At 31.4% G+C, this 16,245-nt stretch overlaps 3 protein-coding genes across 3 annotated transcripts in view; all 3 read left to right on the top strand.

Annotated features, from left to right (window-relative positions):
* Nucleotides 1-431: 431 nt before the first annotated feature.
* On the top strand, nt 432-1,514 carry LOC113391262 (zinc finger protein 525-like). Its single transcript, XM_026627209.1, has one exon. The coding sequence runs from the start codon at nt 582-584 to the stop codon at nt 1,512-1,514; it is 933 nt and encodes a 310-aa protein (XP_026482994.1). The 5' UTR covers nt 432-581.
* A 5,075-nt stretch (nt 1,515-6,589) lies between these two features.
* On the top strand, nt 6,590-7,874 carry LOC113391261 (zinc finger protein 665-like). The gene has a single exon (XM_026627208.1). The coding sequence runs from the start codon at nt 6,594-6,596 to the stop codon at nt 7,872-7,874; it is 1,281 nt and encodes a 426-aa protein (XP_026482993.1). The 5' UTR covers nt 6,590-6,593.
* A 2,882-nt stretch (nt 7,875-10,756) lies between these two features.
* The window catches only part of LOC113391260 (zinc finger protein 708-like), a 10,178-nt gene continuing 4,689 nt past the window's right edge, over nt 10,757-16,245 (top strand). Inside the window, exons 1-2 of the mRNA XM_026627206.1 lie at nt 10,757-11,837; nt 14,917-15,103. Coding sequence (XP_026482991.1) covers nt 10,757-11,837; nt 14,917-15,103 — 1,268 coding nt within the window. The remainder of the gene's footprint in view (nt 11,838-14,916; nt 15,104-16,245) is intronic.

Below are 16,245 nucleotides of genomic sequence, written 5' to 3'. Positions count from 1 at the left end.
ATGGGTTCCGCAACATCGTTTGCCCGTTGGACGGCTTCACGGCGCTTACGCGCTTCGATATTTCATTTCTATGCAGCTAAGGCAGAGCGATTGCTTTAAAAAAGTTCAAAATTTTCAAAATATTTCAAAAGGAAAAAAAAAAACATTTTTCTCAAGTTCAAAAGAAATTTAATTTTTTCTTAAAAAATAATTTTTGGTACGTGAGGTTACAGTAATTTGCCTTAAGGCACGATGCCATGCACCACTAAAGTTCGATGTTTGCCCCATAACTATAAACTTACCCTACGGGAAGTTAATAAAAATAATTACGTTTTTTATAATACAGTTTATTATACGGTCTGGTCTATGCATAAATAAATAAGCACGTCTATGGTTTTTAAGCATAGTTTCTGTCGGTTGGTACGCTTGTCATTTGACATTTGACATTTCGACAAGATTTTTATTTGTGTTCAAAACAATAATGCAATACACAAATTAAGTGAATTAAATATTAAAATGCACTTAAATAATTTAATTACCTGTTATATTTATTATTCAAGCCAGCAATGAATCCTCCATAATACATGACAGAAAACATCACAATGGAGAAAACTTGTGATGTAAGTATTAAATCAGAAGTATGCTCTGAAGACGAAAATAATTTAGAGGACACAGAGTATGAAATTAAAGAAGAAATTGAAGAAGATTCAGAATCCATTCATAATGAAGAAGATGCAGAATCCATTCATATTGAAGAAGATACAGAACCCATTCATATCCCAATAGTATCTTTTGAAGATGGTGACAAACCAGAGGAAGAAATCCCACCTCCAATCATTCCATTCGACTTACAAAATGCTTTAGAGAATTCCTTACTCACCAAACCAGAGCCTACAAAAGAAAAACCATACCAATGCTCCCATTGTTTCAAACTATTTGCCCGAAAAGGTGATTTAAATGGCCATGTGCGTATCCACACCGGTGAAAGGCCTTATGAATGCAAGTTTTGTGACAAAGCATTCGGGAGGCTACATGTACTCAAAAACCATTTGCGAATTCATACAGGTGAACGTCCTTTTATTTGCACATACTGCAACAAAGCCTTCACGGAGCGCAGCCATTTAACAAAACATACCAGGATACACACCGGTGAACGACCTTACAAATGCGAACACTGTGATGAAACCTTTACTGCACAATTTAGTTTAACACAACACAAACTTTTACCAAATTCTATTAAATCATTCACCTGCACAGTTTGTGATGATGTTCTGCCCTGCAGGAAGAGTCTTGCTAGGCATCTCCGAGATCATAGGAAGGAAAGGTCTCACAAATGCTATATTTGTGGAAAAGGATTTGCTCGGGTGGCTCATCTGACTGCTCATTTGTATGTTCATGCTAACGAGAGGCCGTTTAAGTGCACGTCGTGCGATAAAGCGTTTAATCGATTAGCTAATTTAAGTAGACACAAAAAAATACATATGAGGGAAATTGTTCAAAACGAGACGATGAGTGAAGAAAAAGTGAGTGGATAAATGAATTAAATGTCTTGTGTGAAACTAAAGAGATTTTATTAAAAACTTGGTGTTTTTGTATTAAGGATTTTATTATGTGAATTATTTATTTTAGTATGTATTTATTAAGGATGTAATTGTGCATAAATTTCTGCTGTCGTAGTGGGTATTACGAATGTAAAAATATAAATGTAAACATATATTTATAAATTGTATATTAAGAAACTTGTATTTAGTTTTATTCTTTATTATTTTTAATCTTTACGCGTCAAAGGTTTCTGAACATTTCGGCATACCTTAGAAAAAATGAATGATTGTGTGTGTGCGTGTGTGTGTATGTGTGTGTGTGTGTGTGCGGATACACATTTTTATCGACGTTTTCGAGAACACGATTTTAACCAATTTGAATCCTTCAAAAAACATTCAAGTCCTATTGATAGGGAGATGTGCTAATTAGTTTTTTTTGGCAAAGGCAGGTCCAGCCGTTTCGGAGATACCGAGCTAAATATGCAAAAAATAGCAGTTTTTGAGAGAACTAAGCATCTGATTTGAAAGATTCTAAAAATTTTCAATTCGTAATGATTGTGAGAAGTTGTGATTAGTTTTTGGCAAAGGCAGGTCCAGGCATTTCGAAAATACAGAGCTAAAAGTCAAAATATGGTAGTTTTTGAGGGAACTACGCATCCGATTTGAATGAGTCAAAAAACTTTCTGCTTATATTGACGAAACAATTATTTTTGGGAAAAAAATTATTTTAATTTTTTTTTTTCAAGAAATTTTTTTTTTTCTGTATATCGAAAATAATTCATACTTTAATTTTAATTCTGGCTAAAGTTCTAAAGCTTACTTATATACTTTAAATAAATAATTTTAACTTTGCAATTAATTTTATATAATTCTTATAAATATTATACAATGTTACAGTATTTATAATAATCGATTTGAAAACATTTAATATTCCTTGAACATTTCGTTACGGTACGCGAAATTCCAGCAATTTGCCTTAAGGCACGATGCCATACACTACTAGTTATTTTTAACTTCCCACAAGGTAAGTTATTGTAATAGTAAATAAAAAACTGAAAAAATGAAAATTTTTGCATATTTTACGTTTCAAAGATTTTCGAAAATTTTGGCATATCTTAAAAAAATGAATGTGTGTGTATGAGTATGTATGAATATATTTTTTCGTCCACTTTTTTGGGCTCACGGATCAACCGATTTGAATGATTCAAAAAAATAATAATTAAGAATTCGATTCCTATTAATAGAGGTAAACGTGCTTTGTTAAAGGCAGGCCCAGCCGTTACGAAGATATGAAGCAAAAAGTTCCAAAAATGGTAATTAACTTTTTGAGAGAACAGAGCATCCGATTTGAATGATTCAAAAAACATTCCATTTGTAAAAATGAGAAGACGTGGTGATTAGATTTTGGCAAAGATAGGCATAGCCGTTTCAGAAAACATAGATTCAATTTTTTTTTTATTTTCCAATTTTTTTTTAATATCAAAAATGGTTCGGATTAAAATTTTAATTCTAGCTAAAAGTCTAAAACTTTCTTAAGAATATACTTGAAATAAATAATTTTAACTTAGCAATTCAGTTTATATAATTCTTAGAAATATGAGATAAGGTCCTTCATTCTAACTCCGCTTGATCCATTTATTTACTTTTCATGTAAACATATATAAATATCTTCGTCCAATTTATAAGCTCTTATACTTTGACATTCAAATAAAAAATAATGAAAGTTACAGTATTTATAATAATCTAATTGAAAACATTTAATATTCCTCGAATATTTCGTTAAGGTTCGGAAAGTTCCAGCAATTTGCCTTAAGACACGATGCCATGCACCAATAGTTTATCTTTGAATTTACCATATTGTAAGTTATAGTAATCGCAAAAAGTGGAAAAAGGAGAACCTTTTGCATATCTTTACGTTTCAAACGTTTTTGAACATTTTGACATGCCTTATAATTTAAAAAAAAATGATGTATGCATATGTGCAGTATATATTTGTTTGGATATAGTTTTTCGTCCACGATTTCGACAGCGCGGATCAACCGATTTAAATGATTCATTAATTAATGAAGAGACGTGCTGATTAGTTTTTGGGCGAGGCAAGTCCAGAAATTTCGAAGATACGAAGCAAAGAGTGCCAAAAATGGTAATTGATTTTTTTGAGAAAACGGAGCATTCGATTTGTATGATTGATTTTTGGGAAGGAAGGTCTAGCGCTTTCGAAAATCCAACGAAAAAAGTGAAAAATTGTGCCATTTCGCGAACAAAAATGATCATTAGACATATGCACATAAAATTATCACATATTTTATAGATATTTTAATAATAACAACAAATTTTGTTCACTTTTGTATGGGTTTCGTACCAATGTTTATCCGTTAGACGGCGATGCGACGCTTACGCGCTTCGATATTTCGTCTCTATGCAACTAACGTATGGCGATTTTTTTGAAAAAAAGTTCAAAATTTTCAAAATAATTTAAAGTATAAAAAAATCAATTTTTTCAAAAATCGATTTTTTTTTCGAATTCTAAAAGTAAATTGATTCTTTTTTAAAAATTAAATTTTTTGGTACGGGAAGTTTCAGCAATTTGCCTTCAAGCACGATGCCATGCACCACTAATTCAAAATAATTACTGTATCAGTCAAATTGTTTTAGGATAATTGGCTTTATTATGTTTCTAAGGGAAAGTTGATATTTTTGCCAGAAAATATATTTTTCCTAAGATTTTATATCAAGTCATTCTGAATCGTTTGGTACCAAAATTGGAAAAAATACGTGTGAGTGAAAATTTATCATTATGACTAACAATTGCTAATAGATCCCAAGGTGCAATTTGTAACAAAACTAGTGGTGTATGGCATCGTGCCTTAAGGCAAATTGCTGGAACTTCCCGTAGCGTAACGAAATGTTCTAGAAATATTAAATAGATTTTCAAATAAATTATTATAAATACTGTTGCATTGTCTGAAATGTTAAAATTATTTATTTAAAGTATGTAAGTGAACTTTAGAACTTTAACCATAATTAAAATTAAAATCAGAATTATTTTTGATATACAAAAAACTAGTGGGTCGCATGGCATCGTGCCTTAAGGCAAATTGCTGGAACTTCCTGCACCAAAAATTAATTTTTTTTAAGAAGATTAACCATTTTGAAACAAAAATTACTCTGAATAAATTAGATTTTTGAGAAACTATACATTTTTGACACAAATTTACTTTTTTTGAAAAAAAAAGACTTTTTGAAGAAAAATTTATTTTGAAATATTTTGGAAATTCGGAACTTTTTTTCAAAGCAATCGTACTGCTTTAACTGTATAGAGACGAAATATCGAAGCGCGTAAGCGCCGCGTCGCCGTCTAACGGATAAACTTGCGATAAACGGATTGGTACAGAACCCATAGGAATGTTAACAAAATTTATACTTATTGTTAAAATCTCTATAAAATATCTAATAATTTGATGTGCATATGTCTAATGATCATTTTTGACCGCCAGATAGCTTTTTTTTTACATTTTTTACTAGATCTCCGAAACCGCTAGTCCTGCCTTCATGAAAATTTGATCAGTTCTTCATCTTGTTAATACAATGAAAATGTTTTTTGAATTTTTAAAATCGGACGCTCCGTTCTCTTAAAAACCGTGTTACCGTTTTTGGCACTTTTTGCCCCGTATCTACGGAACGGCTAGACCTGCCCCCGCCAACAACTAATCAGCAAATCGTCGACGAGAATTTGTATCCGCACGCACACACACACACATATATACATTTTTTCTAAGGTATGACAAAATGTTCAGAAGGTTTTGAAACGTAAAGATATATAAAAATTTTCATTTTCGATTTTTTTGCGATTACTATAATTGACCTACGGGAGTTAAAAATCTGAAAAAAAATGAAACAAAAAAAAAGCTTTTTCCAAAAGCAATTATTTTGTCGAAACATGCAGTTTTTTAAGTCATTCAAATCGGATTAGTTCTCTCAAAAACTGCGATTTTTAATATATTTAGCTCTGCATCTCCAAAACGGCTGTAGCTACCTTTGCCAAAAACTAGTCACCACTTCTCGCCATCATTACGAATTGAATGTTTTTTTGATCATCCAAATCGGACGTACCGTTCTCTCGAAACTGAATTTCTATTTCATGCACTCTTTGCTTCGTATCTCCGAAACGGCTAGACCTGTCTTTGGCAAAAACTAATCAGCACGTCTCCTTAACAAATGGAATCAAATGTTTTTTGAATCCTTCAAATCGGTTGATCCGTGCGCTCGAAAATGTGCACGAAAAGTTGTATCCATACATACATACATATACACACACATTCATTTTTTCTAAAGTATGCCAAAATGTTCAGAAACCTACAAAACGTGAAAATATGCAAAAATTTTCAATTTCGTTTTTTGGTCGATTACTATATAACTTACCCTACGGGAAGTTAAAAAAAAAAACATAAGGCAATCAAAAGTAATAAGTACAAATTTTGTTTACACTTCTATTTCGTCTCTAAAACAGGTAGACTAGTCCTAGGGTAAGTAGGTTTTGAGACAACTTTTTCGTGTCAATATATAAGTATTTTCAGACTTACAGCTGGGTATCTCGAATTCCGAGATTCTTACCTAATTTAAGCTTAAATGACTGGACTACACAGCGCGAAAATCTGAAATTTCAAAAAAAAAATGAAATACAAAGAAAAATGTTTTTGAAAAAAGTCCAAGTTTTCAAAAAAATTTATATTACGGTGCGGAAAGTTCCAGTAATTGGCCTTAAGGCACGATGCTATGCCCCACTAGTTTAAATAAAAAAAAAAAACATATTTTACATTTAAATGCTTTGACAACGCGCGTTAATAGCAAGTAAATGTTGGTACTACTGTTTGCAATGTTGACATATCTAATTTCATGGCAGTGTGTAAGAAGTAGAAACGTCAAAGTATATTATGGAATTATATATTGAATATAAACAAAACTATTATAAATATTTATTAACACATATTTATGCCACATGAAAACGGTTTAAATAAAAGCTTTCGGAACTTCTAAGAAGCCATTATTAGTTTGTTTACAGGAACCAACATAATGTCTCAAGAAACTACAATTAAAATTGAACCAATCGAATATATTCAAGTTAAACAAGAATATGATGATTGTCCTCAAGAGGAGCAAGAATTTAATGATTATGCAATATGTCCGGAAATATGTCTACAAGAATTTTTAAAAACTGAGATAAAAGAAGAGGAAGAACCAAAGCAAGACATGATCGATGAGCAAGATGCAGCAGGCACTGGTACAAACGAAACAAGTATAGGCCTAAGCCATTTCCTTATCCCTGACACAACCAATAACCCGAAACAACTCCATAAGTATGAATGTAAAGTCTGCAACAAAATATTTAAAACAACACAAAAATTAAGGCGCCATGAAATTGTTCACATTAAAGTACAACCTTATAGATGTGAAACATGTTACAAATCATTCAAAAGAGAAGACTCGTTAAAAGTGCATGAAAGGACCCACACTGGGGAACGCCCTTACGAATGCACAATGTGCAATGAAGCATTCACCACAAAACAAAAATTAAACCGACATGAAATGATCCACACCGGAGAGCGTCCATATAAATGTGAGATATGCGATAAAAGTTTCAAATCCAACTATTCATTCACTCGCCATGAAATTTTCCATGCTGGGTTAAGACCTTATAAATGCAACATCTGCGATAAAGCATTTACCCAATCAGGTCATTTGAGGATGCATTCGATTCTGCACACCAGAGAACCATCAGAAAAATATAGAATATGCAACAAACCAATCGAAACAAAACAAGAATCAGAGCCACAAGAAATTGTAGATACTGATAAACCCCATAAATGTGAGTTGTGCAATAAAACCTTCAAAAGAAAAGACACCTTGAAAAAACACAAAAGAACCCATACCAATGAACGTCCGTTCCAATGCGAAATATGCAATAAAGCATTCAATGCAAAAACAACTTTAAAAACCCACGAAAAGACCCATACCGGTGAACGTAGTCACGAGTGTGAAATATGCAATAAAAGATTTTTAGGTTCAAAAGATTTAAAAAGGCATTTAGCAGTGCACAGTGACGAATACCCCCATCAGTGTGAGACTTGTTATAAAGCATTCAAATTAAAAGAATCATTAAAACAACATCAATTGATACATACTAAAGACTCGCCTCATCAATGTGAAATATGCAATAAAACATTCACAAGAAAACGGTCATTGAACCTACATGTAATAATCCATACCGGTGAACGGAGTCATGAGTGTGAAATATGCAATAAAAAATTCTCGACATCGAGTATTTTAAAAAGGCATATGGCAATACATGGGTAAATAATTAGAAATAAATATTGATGTTTTAGTTGCTTTGGGATCTTATTGATTTATTATTATGGAAATAATTAAGTTATTAATAAAATCTATTATATATACTTCATAATTTTGTCATTATTTATTCACTTATGCAAAAAGAATTTAATTTTTCATACGCTTATAAGATATGTATCAGTATGTGTATATGTAATATTTAATATATATATATATATATATATATATATATATATACCAGCAAACCCGACGAACTCCGTTTCGCCACAATTTTTTGTTTGTTTTATATTTGAAAAGGAAAAGTGTGATTTTATTATACAACAGTAATGAAATTCTTTCAATTACAAAAATGAAGTGTTTTTTAGTTGAACTTCTCAAAGTAAATAAAAGTGAATCCGCAAATTATCCGTTTCATTGAATTGCTCTTTGGTAAACCACATTTTTTATTTTTTGGTCTGACGTTAACACAAACAAAGCGGATGGTTTTCCAACTCATGAACAGGCAACGTATAACTGCCCATATGATAGATAATGATTTTCTAAATAATCTGTTTGAAATTTATCCCGCAAACATTAAGCGATTGGCCTTGCGACTTGTTAGTTGTCATTGCGAACGCAAGGCAAACTGGAAATTGCAATCTCGCATTAAGGCACGATGCCATGCACACTTATTTTCTTAGCTATAAACCTTGCGGAGCTCGAGACTTTTCCAACGAATGCAAAATTGTCGAAATCGGTTCTTGCGTTCTGGAGTTATATCGTCCAACTTATTTTTATATATATATGTAGATATATGAAGATAATCTATTTGAAATTATTTAAAACAATTGTTGATTATTTTTATTACTCAAATTTTTAATTACGGTGCATGAAGTTCCAGCAATTTGCATTAGGACACTATGCCATGCACCACTAATTTTCTTAGCTATAAACCTTGCTGAGCTTTGTGAGACCTTTCCAACAAATGCAAAATTGTCGAAATCGGTTCGTGCGTTCGGGAGTTATTTCGTCAGGGAGGAAAACCCGACTTATTTTTATATATATAGAAGAAGAAGATAAACTATTTGAAATTATTTAAAACAGTTATTGATTATTTTTATTACTCGAATTTTTAATCACGGTGCGTGAAGTTCAAGAAATTTGCATTAGGGCACGATGCCATGCACCACTAATTTTCTTAGCTATAAACCTTGCGGAGCCCGAGACCTTTCCAACGAATTATTAGGAGTTATTTCGTCAGGAAGGAAAACCCGGCTTATTTTTATATATATAGAAGATATATATATATATATATATATATATATATATATATACTAGATGACCCAACAGATGTCCTGTATGCCTACAAAAGTTCAAATTTTTTTTAATCTCCTATCTTATACTTTTTAATATCCCATTTAATGTCCTGCCTTTGTGAATCATTTATAGTCTTAGCATAAGCAGTATAAGAACTTCAGAAAAAAATAATATAGTATCTGCGGTAAAAGTACAACATCACACTTGATTTTACCACACAACATAATTGCTTCAATAATTTTGTCTATAATTTTCATAATCTCATACGATATATTAGTTGCTTTTTGGCAATTATAATTTCTAAAGTACATTTTTCTTACTACTAATTTAATAAACATTATTGTTTATGATCAAAAATTTGTAAAATCTAGTTCATATGTGCACTGTCCAATCTAAGATCATGAAATTGTTAAATATTCCATATCCAATGCCACACAAATAAATTTTCGACACATAAAACAAAATTCTAGTTCATTTTTTAATAAGTAGACATATTTTTTGTACTGTTAAATAATTTAGTAAATAAAACCAAAACATAACATGCATTAATTTAAAGAAATAATGTATATGCAATTTAGACTTATTGCATTATTTATTAAACTGAATTATATAATTCATCTGCCAAACATATACTCGGGGTCTGATGCTTCTTGGAAAACAAATCAGTACACAATACCCATGTTGATTATATGCACAGAGATGCATTCTTATCTTCTAGATTCTAGACAAGTTTAAAGAAATATTGATTGTATTCAATTTCGTGAGATCTGAGATACTATTGCGTGTATCGTATAATATTTTAATTTCTGTCAGCTGCTTTTCGGCAATAATAATGTAGACATTACATTTTTCTTATTCATTATCATAAATATATTATATTTTAATATTGTCTAGCTTATAAGTGAATTGAAATGTTTGGCAAATTATATTGTGCAAAGTCTTCAGCGTACAAGGTTTATGTAAATATAGCCCCAATAAACTTAAGTAAACAATTTTGATTATCCTCACCTTAGCAATAATTCCAATGCGGTAAGGAAGAAAATTCCATTAAATGTCTATATTTGAGAAAATATAGTTGTTTTGATTGCAATCAGTTACTGAATGAATGTTATATTCACTTCACGCCGTTTTATTGTCAGTATCTTATTTTATTTCAACTTAGTTAAAATAATCTCAATTTAAAAGCAACTACCTAACTATGAATCTTCCGCCTGTAAATAATATTAACATAAAATATTTTTCACTCATTTAAAAATTAAATAACTCTCGCCATAGATAAATAAACTCACGCATTGACACTTTTGTTGGTTGTGAACATAGATAAATAAACGCAAAGACTGTTGTGAAGTTGTAAACACTCAGCCATTGAAATGTTGGTATGCTGTTTTTAAGTTGTCACACGTGTTGCCAATGTCAGACTGAAAAAGAAATGTCAAACATAAATGTCAAAGTGTTTTATAAAATTATATTGAATACAAACAAAACTATTATAAATATTTATTATTACATATGAATTATTGTTATTATTATGTTATTATTAGTTAAAAGCATATAAATTGTAAGTCTCATCAACTTTTAAGAAGTCTTTGTTAATGTCTGAAGAAACACTTTCAATGGCAACAATTAAAATTGAACCACTCGAATATCCTCAAGTTAAACAAGAATTTGATGATTATGAAATAACAGAAATATGTCCCGAAAATGAAGAAACACCTCATCATCTATTTTTAAAATCTGAACAAGAAATAAAGCTTGAAACCATTGATGAGCAAAATGCTGCTACTAGTGAAGACTATGCAAACTTAGATCAAACAACCTATAATTCGAAACAACTCCTAAAATGTAAAACATGCAACAAAACATTCAAAACAAATTACAAATTAAAACAACATGAAATTATCCATACCGGAGAACGTCCTCAAAGATGTGAGACCTGCGATAAAACATTTAAAACAAAACAGGCTTTAAACCTACACAAATCGACACACATTCAAGAGCGCCCTTATAAATGTCAAACATGTGATAAAACATTCAAAACCAAAGGATTATTAAACCAACATGAAATTATTCACAACGCAGAACGTTGTCATAAATGTGATATATGCAACAAAGTATTTACAAAACAATGTTTATTAATCCAACATAAAATAATACATACCGGAGAACGCCCTTACGAATGTGATTTGTGCAATAAAACATTCATCAGGCAAGATGCCTTAAAAGTGCATCAAATGATCCACACCGGAGAACGTCCTCATAAGTGTACCACATGCGATAAAACATTCGCAAGAAAAGAAGCTTTACATCAACATCAACTCTTACACACCGGAGAACGCCCTTTTAAATGTGCCATGTGCAATAAAGCATTCAGGATAAAAAAAGAATTAAAACAACATGAGCTTATCCATACTGGAGAACGACCTCACAAATGTGCGATATGCAATAAAGCATTCAAAACAAAACAAGAGTTAAAACTACATGAAAAGATCCATACTGAAGAACGCCCCTATGAGTGCAATATATGCAATAAAACATTCAAAGTGAAACAATCTTTAAACCAACATACAAAGATTCATTCTGGAGAACGACCTTACCAATGTGATATTTGCAAAAAAGCATTTTTGAGAAAGGATGCTTTGTTTCAACATCAGAAAATTCATACAGCGAAACAAGGTTAACTTGGAACCATGTGAAGAAATCAAAAAATAGTTTTAATAAATTGAATATGATAAATAAATTTGTAATTAGATGACTTTGTGATACTTTTAGAAATAAATATTGTAATAAGTACCATAAGATAAATGTTTTATTTAAAAAAAAAAATATATTCCTTTGCATGGTCTATAATTATAAAATTAATTTTGTTTATACTTTGAAATGTCTGTGTATCTTCCAGGTGACGTAAACGCTACGTTTGCCGTTACATGTGTTACGTTATATTAACGTTTTAATTACGTTTTGTGGTTTACTGGGTAGTAATGATTTTTTACACAAATTGCATATATGAATTACGTTTTTAGGTATATGTCTATCTTGTGCTAATTATATATCTATTGATACAAACAATAAAACTAGTGGTGTGTAGCATCTTAAGGCAAATTGCTGCAACATCCAGTAATGAAATATTTAAGGAATATTAAATGTTTACAAGTAGATTATTATAAATACTGTAACGTTCATTATTTGTATTTTATTGACAAAATATGAGAGCTTATAAATTGGATGTTGATGTTTATATATGCTTACATAAAAAGTAAATAAACAAAAGTTGATCAAGCGGAGTTAGAATGAATAAACTTATTTCATATTTCTAAGAATTATATAAAACTGAATTGCAAAGTTAAAAAGGGATATATGTGAGCTTTAAAACTAAAGAATTAAAATTAATATCCAAATTATTTTCGATATCAAAAAAATATTTTTTTCAGAATTAAAAACAATAAAATTTCTCCAAAAGCAATCGTTTTCTGAATCATTCAAATCTGATGTTTAGTTACCTCAAAAACTACCTTTTTTGCACATTTAGCTCCGTATCTCCGGAACGTTTTTTCCAAGAACTAATCACTACTTCTCCTCATAATTACAACTTGAATGCTTTTTGAATCATTCAAATCGGATACCCTGTACTTACAAAAAATTAACTTCCATTTACCGCATTCTTCGCTTCATATCTCCGGAACGGCCCGGACCGCTTTTGCCAAAAACTAATCAGCACGTTTCCCTATCAATAGGAATCAATTACTTTTCGAATCATTCAAATCGGTTGATCCGCACGCCCGAAATCGTCGACGAAAAATTTGTATCCACACATATGCACACATCCATTTTTTCTAAGCTATGCCAAAATGTTCAGAAACCTTGAAAAAGAAACACCTCTATTATCCATATATAAATAATCATTGTTAAGTAATGAACCTTATTTAGTAACGGTTGCACACCCCTGGCATAGTAGCAGGTTGTGGATACCTGCGATGCACCGTTACCTGCCGGGTATTAAACCTCAGCAATGCAAACAATTGAGGTTCTTTCGGAACAGTCGGGGTTAGTTGGATCATCGAGTACCTGGAGGCACGTGGAGGTAATATACCATTCTTTTATTTGTAACAAACTTCATGTGGACGCCATGTTTGTTTTTAATCCACATGGTTTGTAAAGAAAGAAATGTTCGTTCTTACTTTTGTATGGACTTCAAGGAGGCAACATTTAATTGAAATAAAGAGAGCCTGGCGTAAGACAAATAGTTATTGTTGTTATTATATATGTATTGCATTATATTAATTAATATTATGTGATATTATGGTATCAATGAAAAAGTAGAACATCTAACATGTTGTATCACTTAAACTGAATCAAAGATTAATACAGTTCTGTTTGAAAGTCATAAGAACTTAATGTATTCACATTTCTTGGGAAAACTCTGCTGCAAAGAAAAATTTACATCACTTTATTTGTAGGTACTCCTAGGTTGTGAAGAATAATACGCCCCATATGAAAAAAAGATTTTGTTGATAAAATACATTACTGGATCATATTGAATTGGACCACAGAATTGAAATAAAATATGAAGAACCAAATTTTTCTCCACTTAATGGTTTGTTAATTTTTAATTACTGATATCACCAAAGCAGTTCTGTATAATTTTCATACTTTTTTGTAGTTTTTTACAAATGGAAAAATGAACTGAGCAACAGGATTTCTCTTACTATGTGAAAGACAATACAGGAAGCAAAACAAATGAAAGAACTAGAATTATGCATTATAATTGCAATAGATCGTATCTATCATAAGAAGAATCCTGCAGAAGATCGTATACCTTTAGGCAGGTTTCCGAAAGAAAGTAAAAAGATTGGATTTGCATATCCCACCCAAATGATATTCACATTATATAATGGTCAATGGTTGATAATTATTGAAAGAATCATTTGGGACATGAGAAACTGGCCCAATTTGTTCCAATGGACAAGGATTTACTGAGGGACATCAAAGGTATATTTATTGATCACAACATCTTGATATAATTTGTTTCTTTTGTACAATTTTGCTTCTTTTGCTTCCATCATTTTGTAATGTTAGTAAGTTAGGTAAGTTAGTAAATAATTAAGTAATGTTATCATTGTCATTTATAAAATCAATAAATCAACTGGTATAATATTTGCAGAAAAAAATATTGCTGAAGAGATGATGACAATGTGTTTCATATCTTAAGACAAAGAGTTTCCACAATAACGAATAAAGAGTTGTGGAACATGTAGAGGAAGGTTTTGCCCTAAATGTAAAGATGATAGTCAGTGCGGTTAGAGCAGTCAGTCAGTCAATGTGGTTAGAAAAGATGAGGACAAATAATCGATTCAAGGTTCTTTCATGAAGAAGTTGGACCTGGCACAGCTGATTATGAGCTTCAAGATGAAGATTACTACTTTAGACTAAATCGCAGTCTAAAATGTTGAAGAACTTCGGTAGCGATAGAGTTTGGTTTGATACTACACATGAAACCAATGGCAAAGGCTATCTATTACATACACTACTTGTGGTTAATGAATGTGGAAGAGGGATCCAGGAGAATGAAAGACTTATGAAAATCTGGCTAAATTTGCTCCAAAAGACAAAGATTGAGGGACATTAAGGTATATTTATTGATCACAACATCTTGACATCGTTATTAAAGCATGTACAATTTTGCTTCCCTCATTTTATAAATAATTTTATCAACGTCATTTACAAAATCAAATCTCAACTAGATTAATATTTGCAGAAAAAATTATAGCTGGAGTTAATGACGATGATGTGGTTAGCAGCACAATATGTGAAGCTTCATATCATGAAACATTACCACAGAGAGCCTTCTTGAAAATGAAGAAAAACTTGTGGAACATGAAGAAAAAGGTTTTGCCCTCATATTTGCCTAAATGTAATGATAATACAATTAATGTGACAATGTGGTTAGAAGGAATGAGAACAAATAATCGATTCAAAAAGGTGAACCTGACCAGCTAATTATGGGCTTCAAGATGAAGATTACATTTTTGGCAATAAAGACTATAACACAGTCTGAAAAGTCAAAGGATTTTGGTACCGATAGAGTTGGCATTGGTGCTAATAAGGAACCAATGGCTATCAAGGATCTACTGCATACACTACTTGTGATTGATGAATGTGTAAGCGAAATCCCAGTTTTTCGAATCGGATATAGAATGGAAGACTCATGAAAATCTGGTAAATTTGCTCCAAAAGACAAAGATTGAGGGACATTAAGGTATTTTATTGATCACAACATCTTGACATCGTTTATTAAAGCATGTAAAATTTTGCTACCGTTATTATAAATATAATGTTATCATTGTCATTTACAAAATCAATGAATCAACTGGTACAATATTTGCAGAAAAAATTATAGGTGGAGTTAGTGACAATATGGTTGTCAGCACAATATGTGAAGCTTCATACCAAGAAACATTGTGACAGAGAGCTTTCTTAATAACGAAGAGAAAATTGTGGATAATGAAGAAAAAGGTTTTGCCCTCATATTTGTCTAAATGTAATGATAATACAAATGACAATGTAGTTAGAGGGAAGGACAAGAAATAATCGATTCAAAAAGGTGGACTTGACTAGCTAATTATGGGCTTCAAAATGAAGATAACATTTTAGTAAAAATGATTAAAACGCAGTCCAAAATGTTAAAGGACTTTGGTACCAATAGAATTGGCATTGATGCTAATAAGGAACCAATGGCTGCTGGACCTGACCAGCCAATTATGGGTTTCAAAATGAAGTAAACATTTTAGTAAAAATGACTAAAACGCAGTCCAAAATGTTAAAGGACTTTGGTACCAATAGAATTGGCATTGATGGAAGGAACCATGGCTGCTGGACCTGACCAGCCTATTATATGGGCTTCAAGATTAAGACTACATTTCAGTAATAATGACTAAAACGCAGTCTGAAATGTTAAAGAACTTTGGTACCAATAGAATTGGCATTGATGGAAGGAACCAATGGCTGCTGGACCTGACCAGCCTATTATATGGGACTTCAAGATTAAGATTACATTTCAGTAATAATGACTAAAACGCAGTCTGAA

Source organism: Ctenocephalides felis, unplaced genomic scaffold (genome assembly GCF_003426905.1).
Source record: "Ctenocephalides felis isolate EL2017-DRISC unplaced genomic scaffold, ASM342690v1 CF-g0.4_SCAFFOLD_00845, whole genome shotgun sequence".
Taxonomy (NCBI): Eukaryota; Metazoa; Arthropoda; class Insecta; order Siphonaptera; family Pulicidae; genus Ctenocephalides; species Ctenocephalides felis.
The sequence above is the reverse complement of the archived record's forward strand: the minus strand, read 5'-3'. Positions and strand labels throughout refer to the sequence as shown.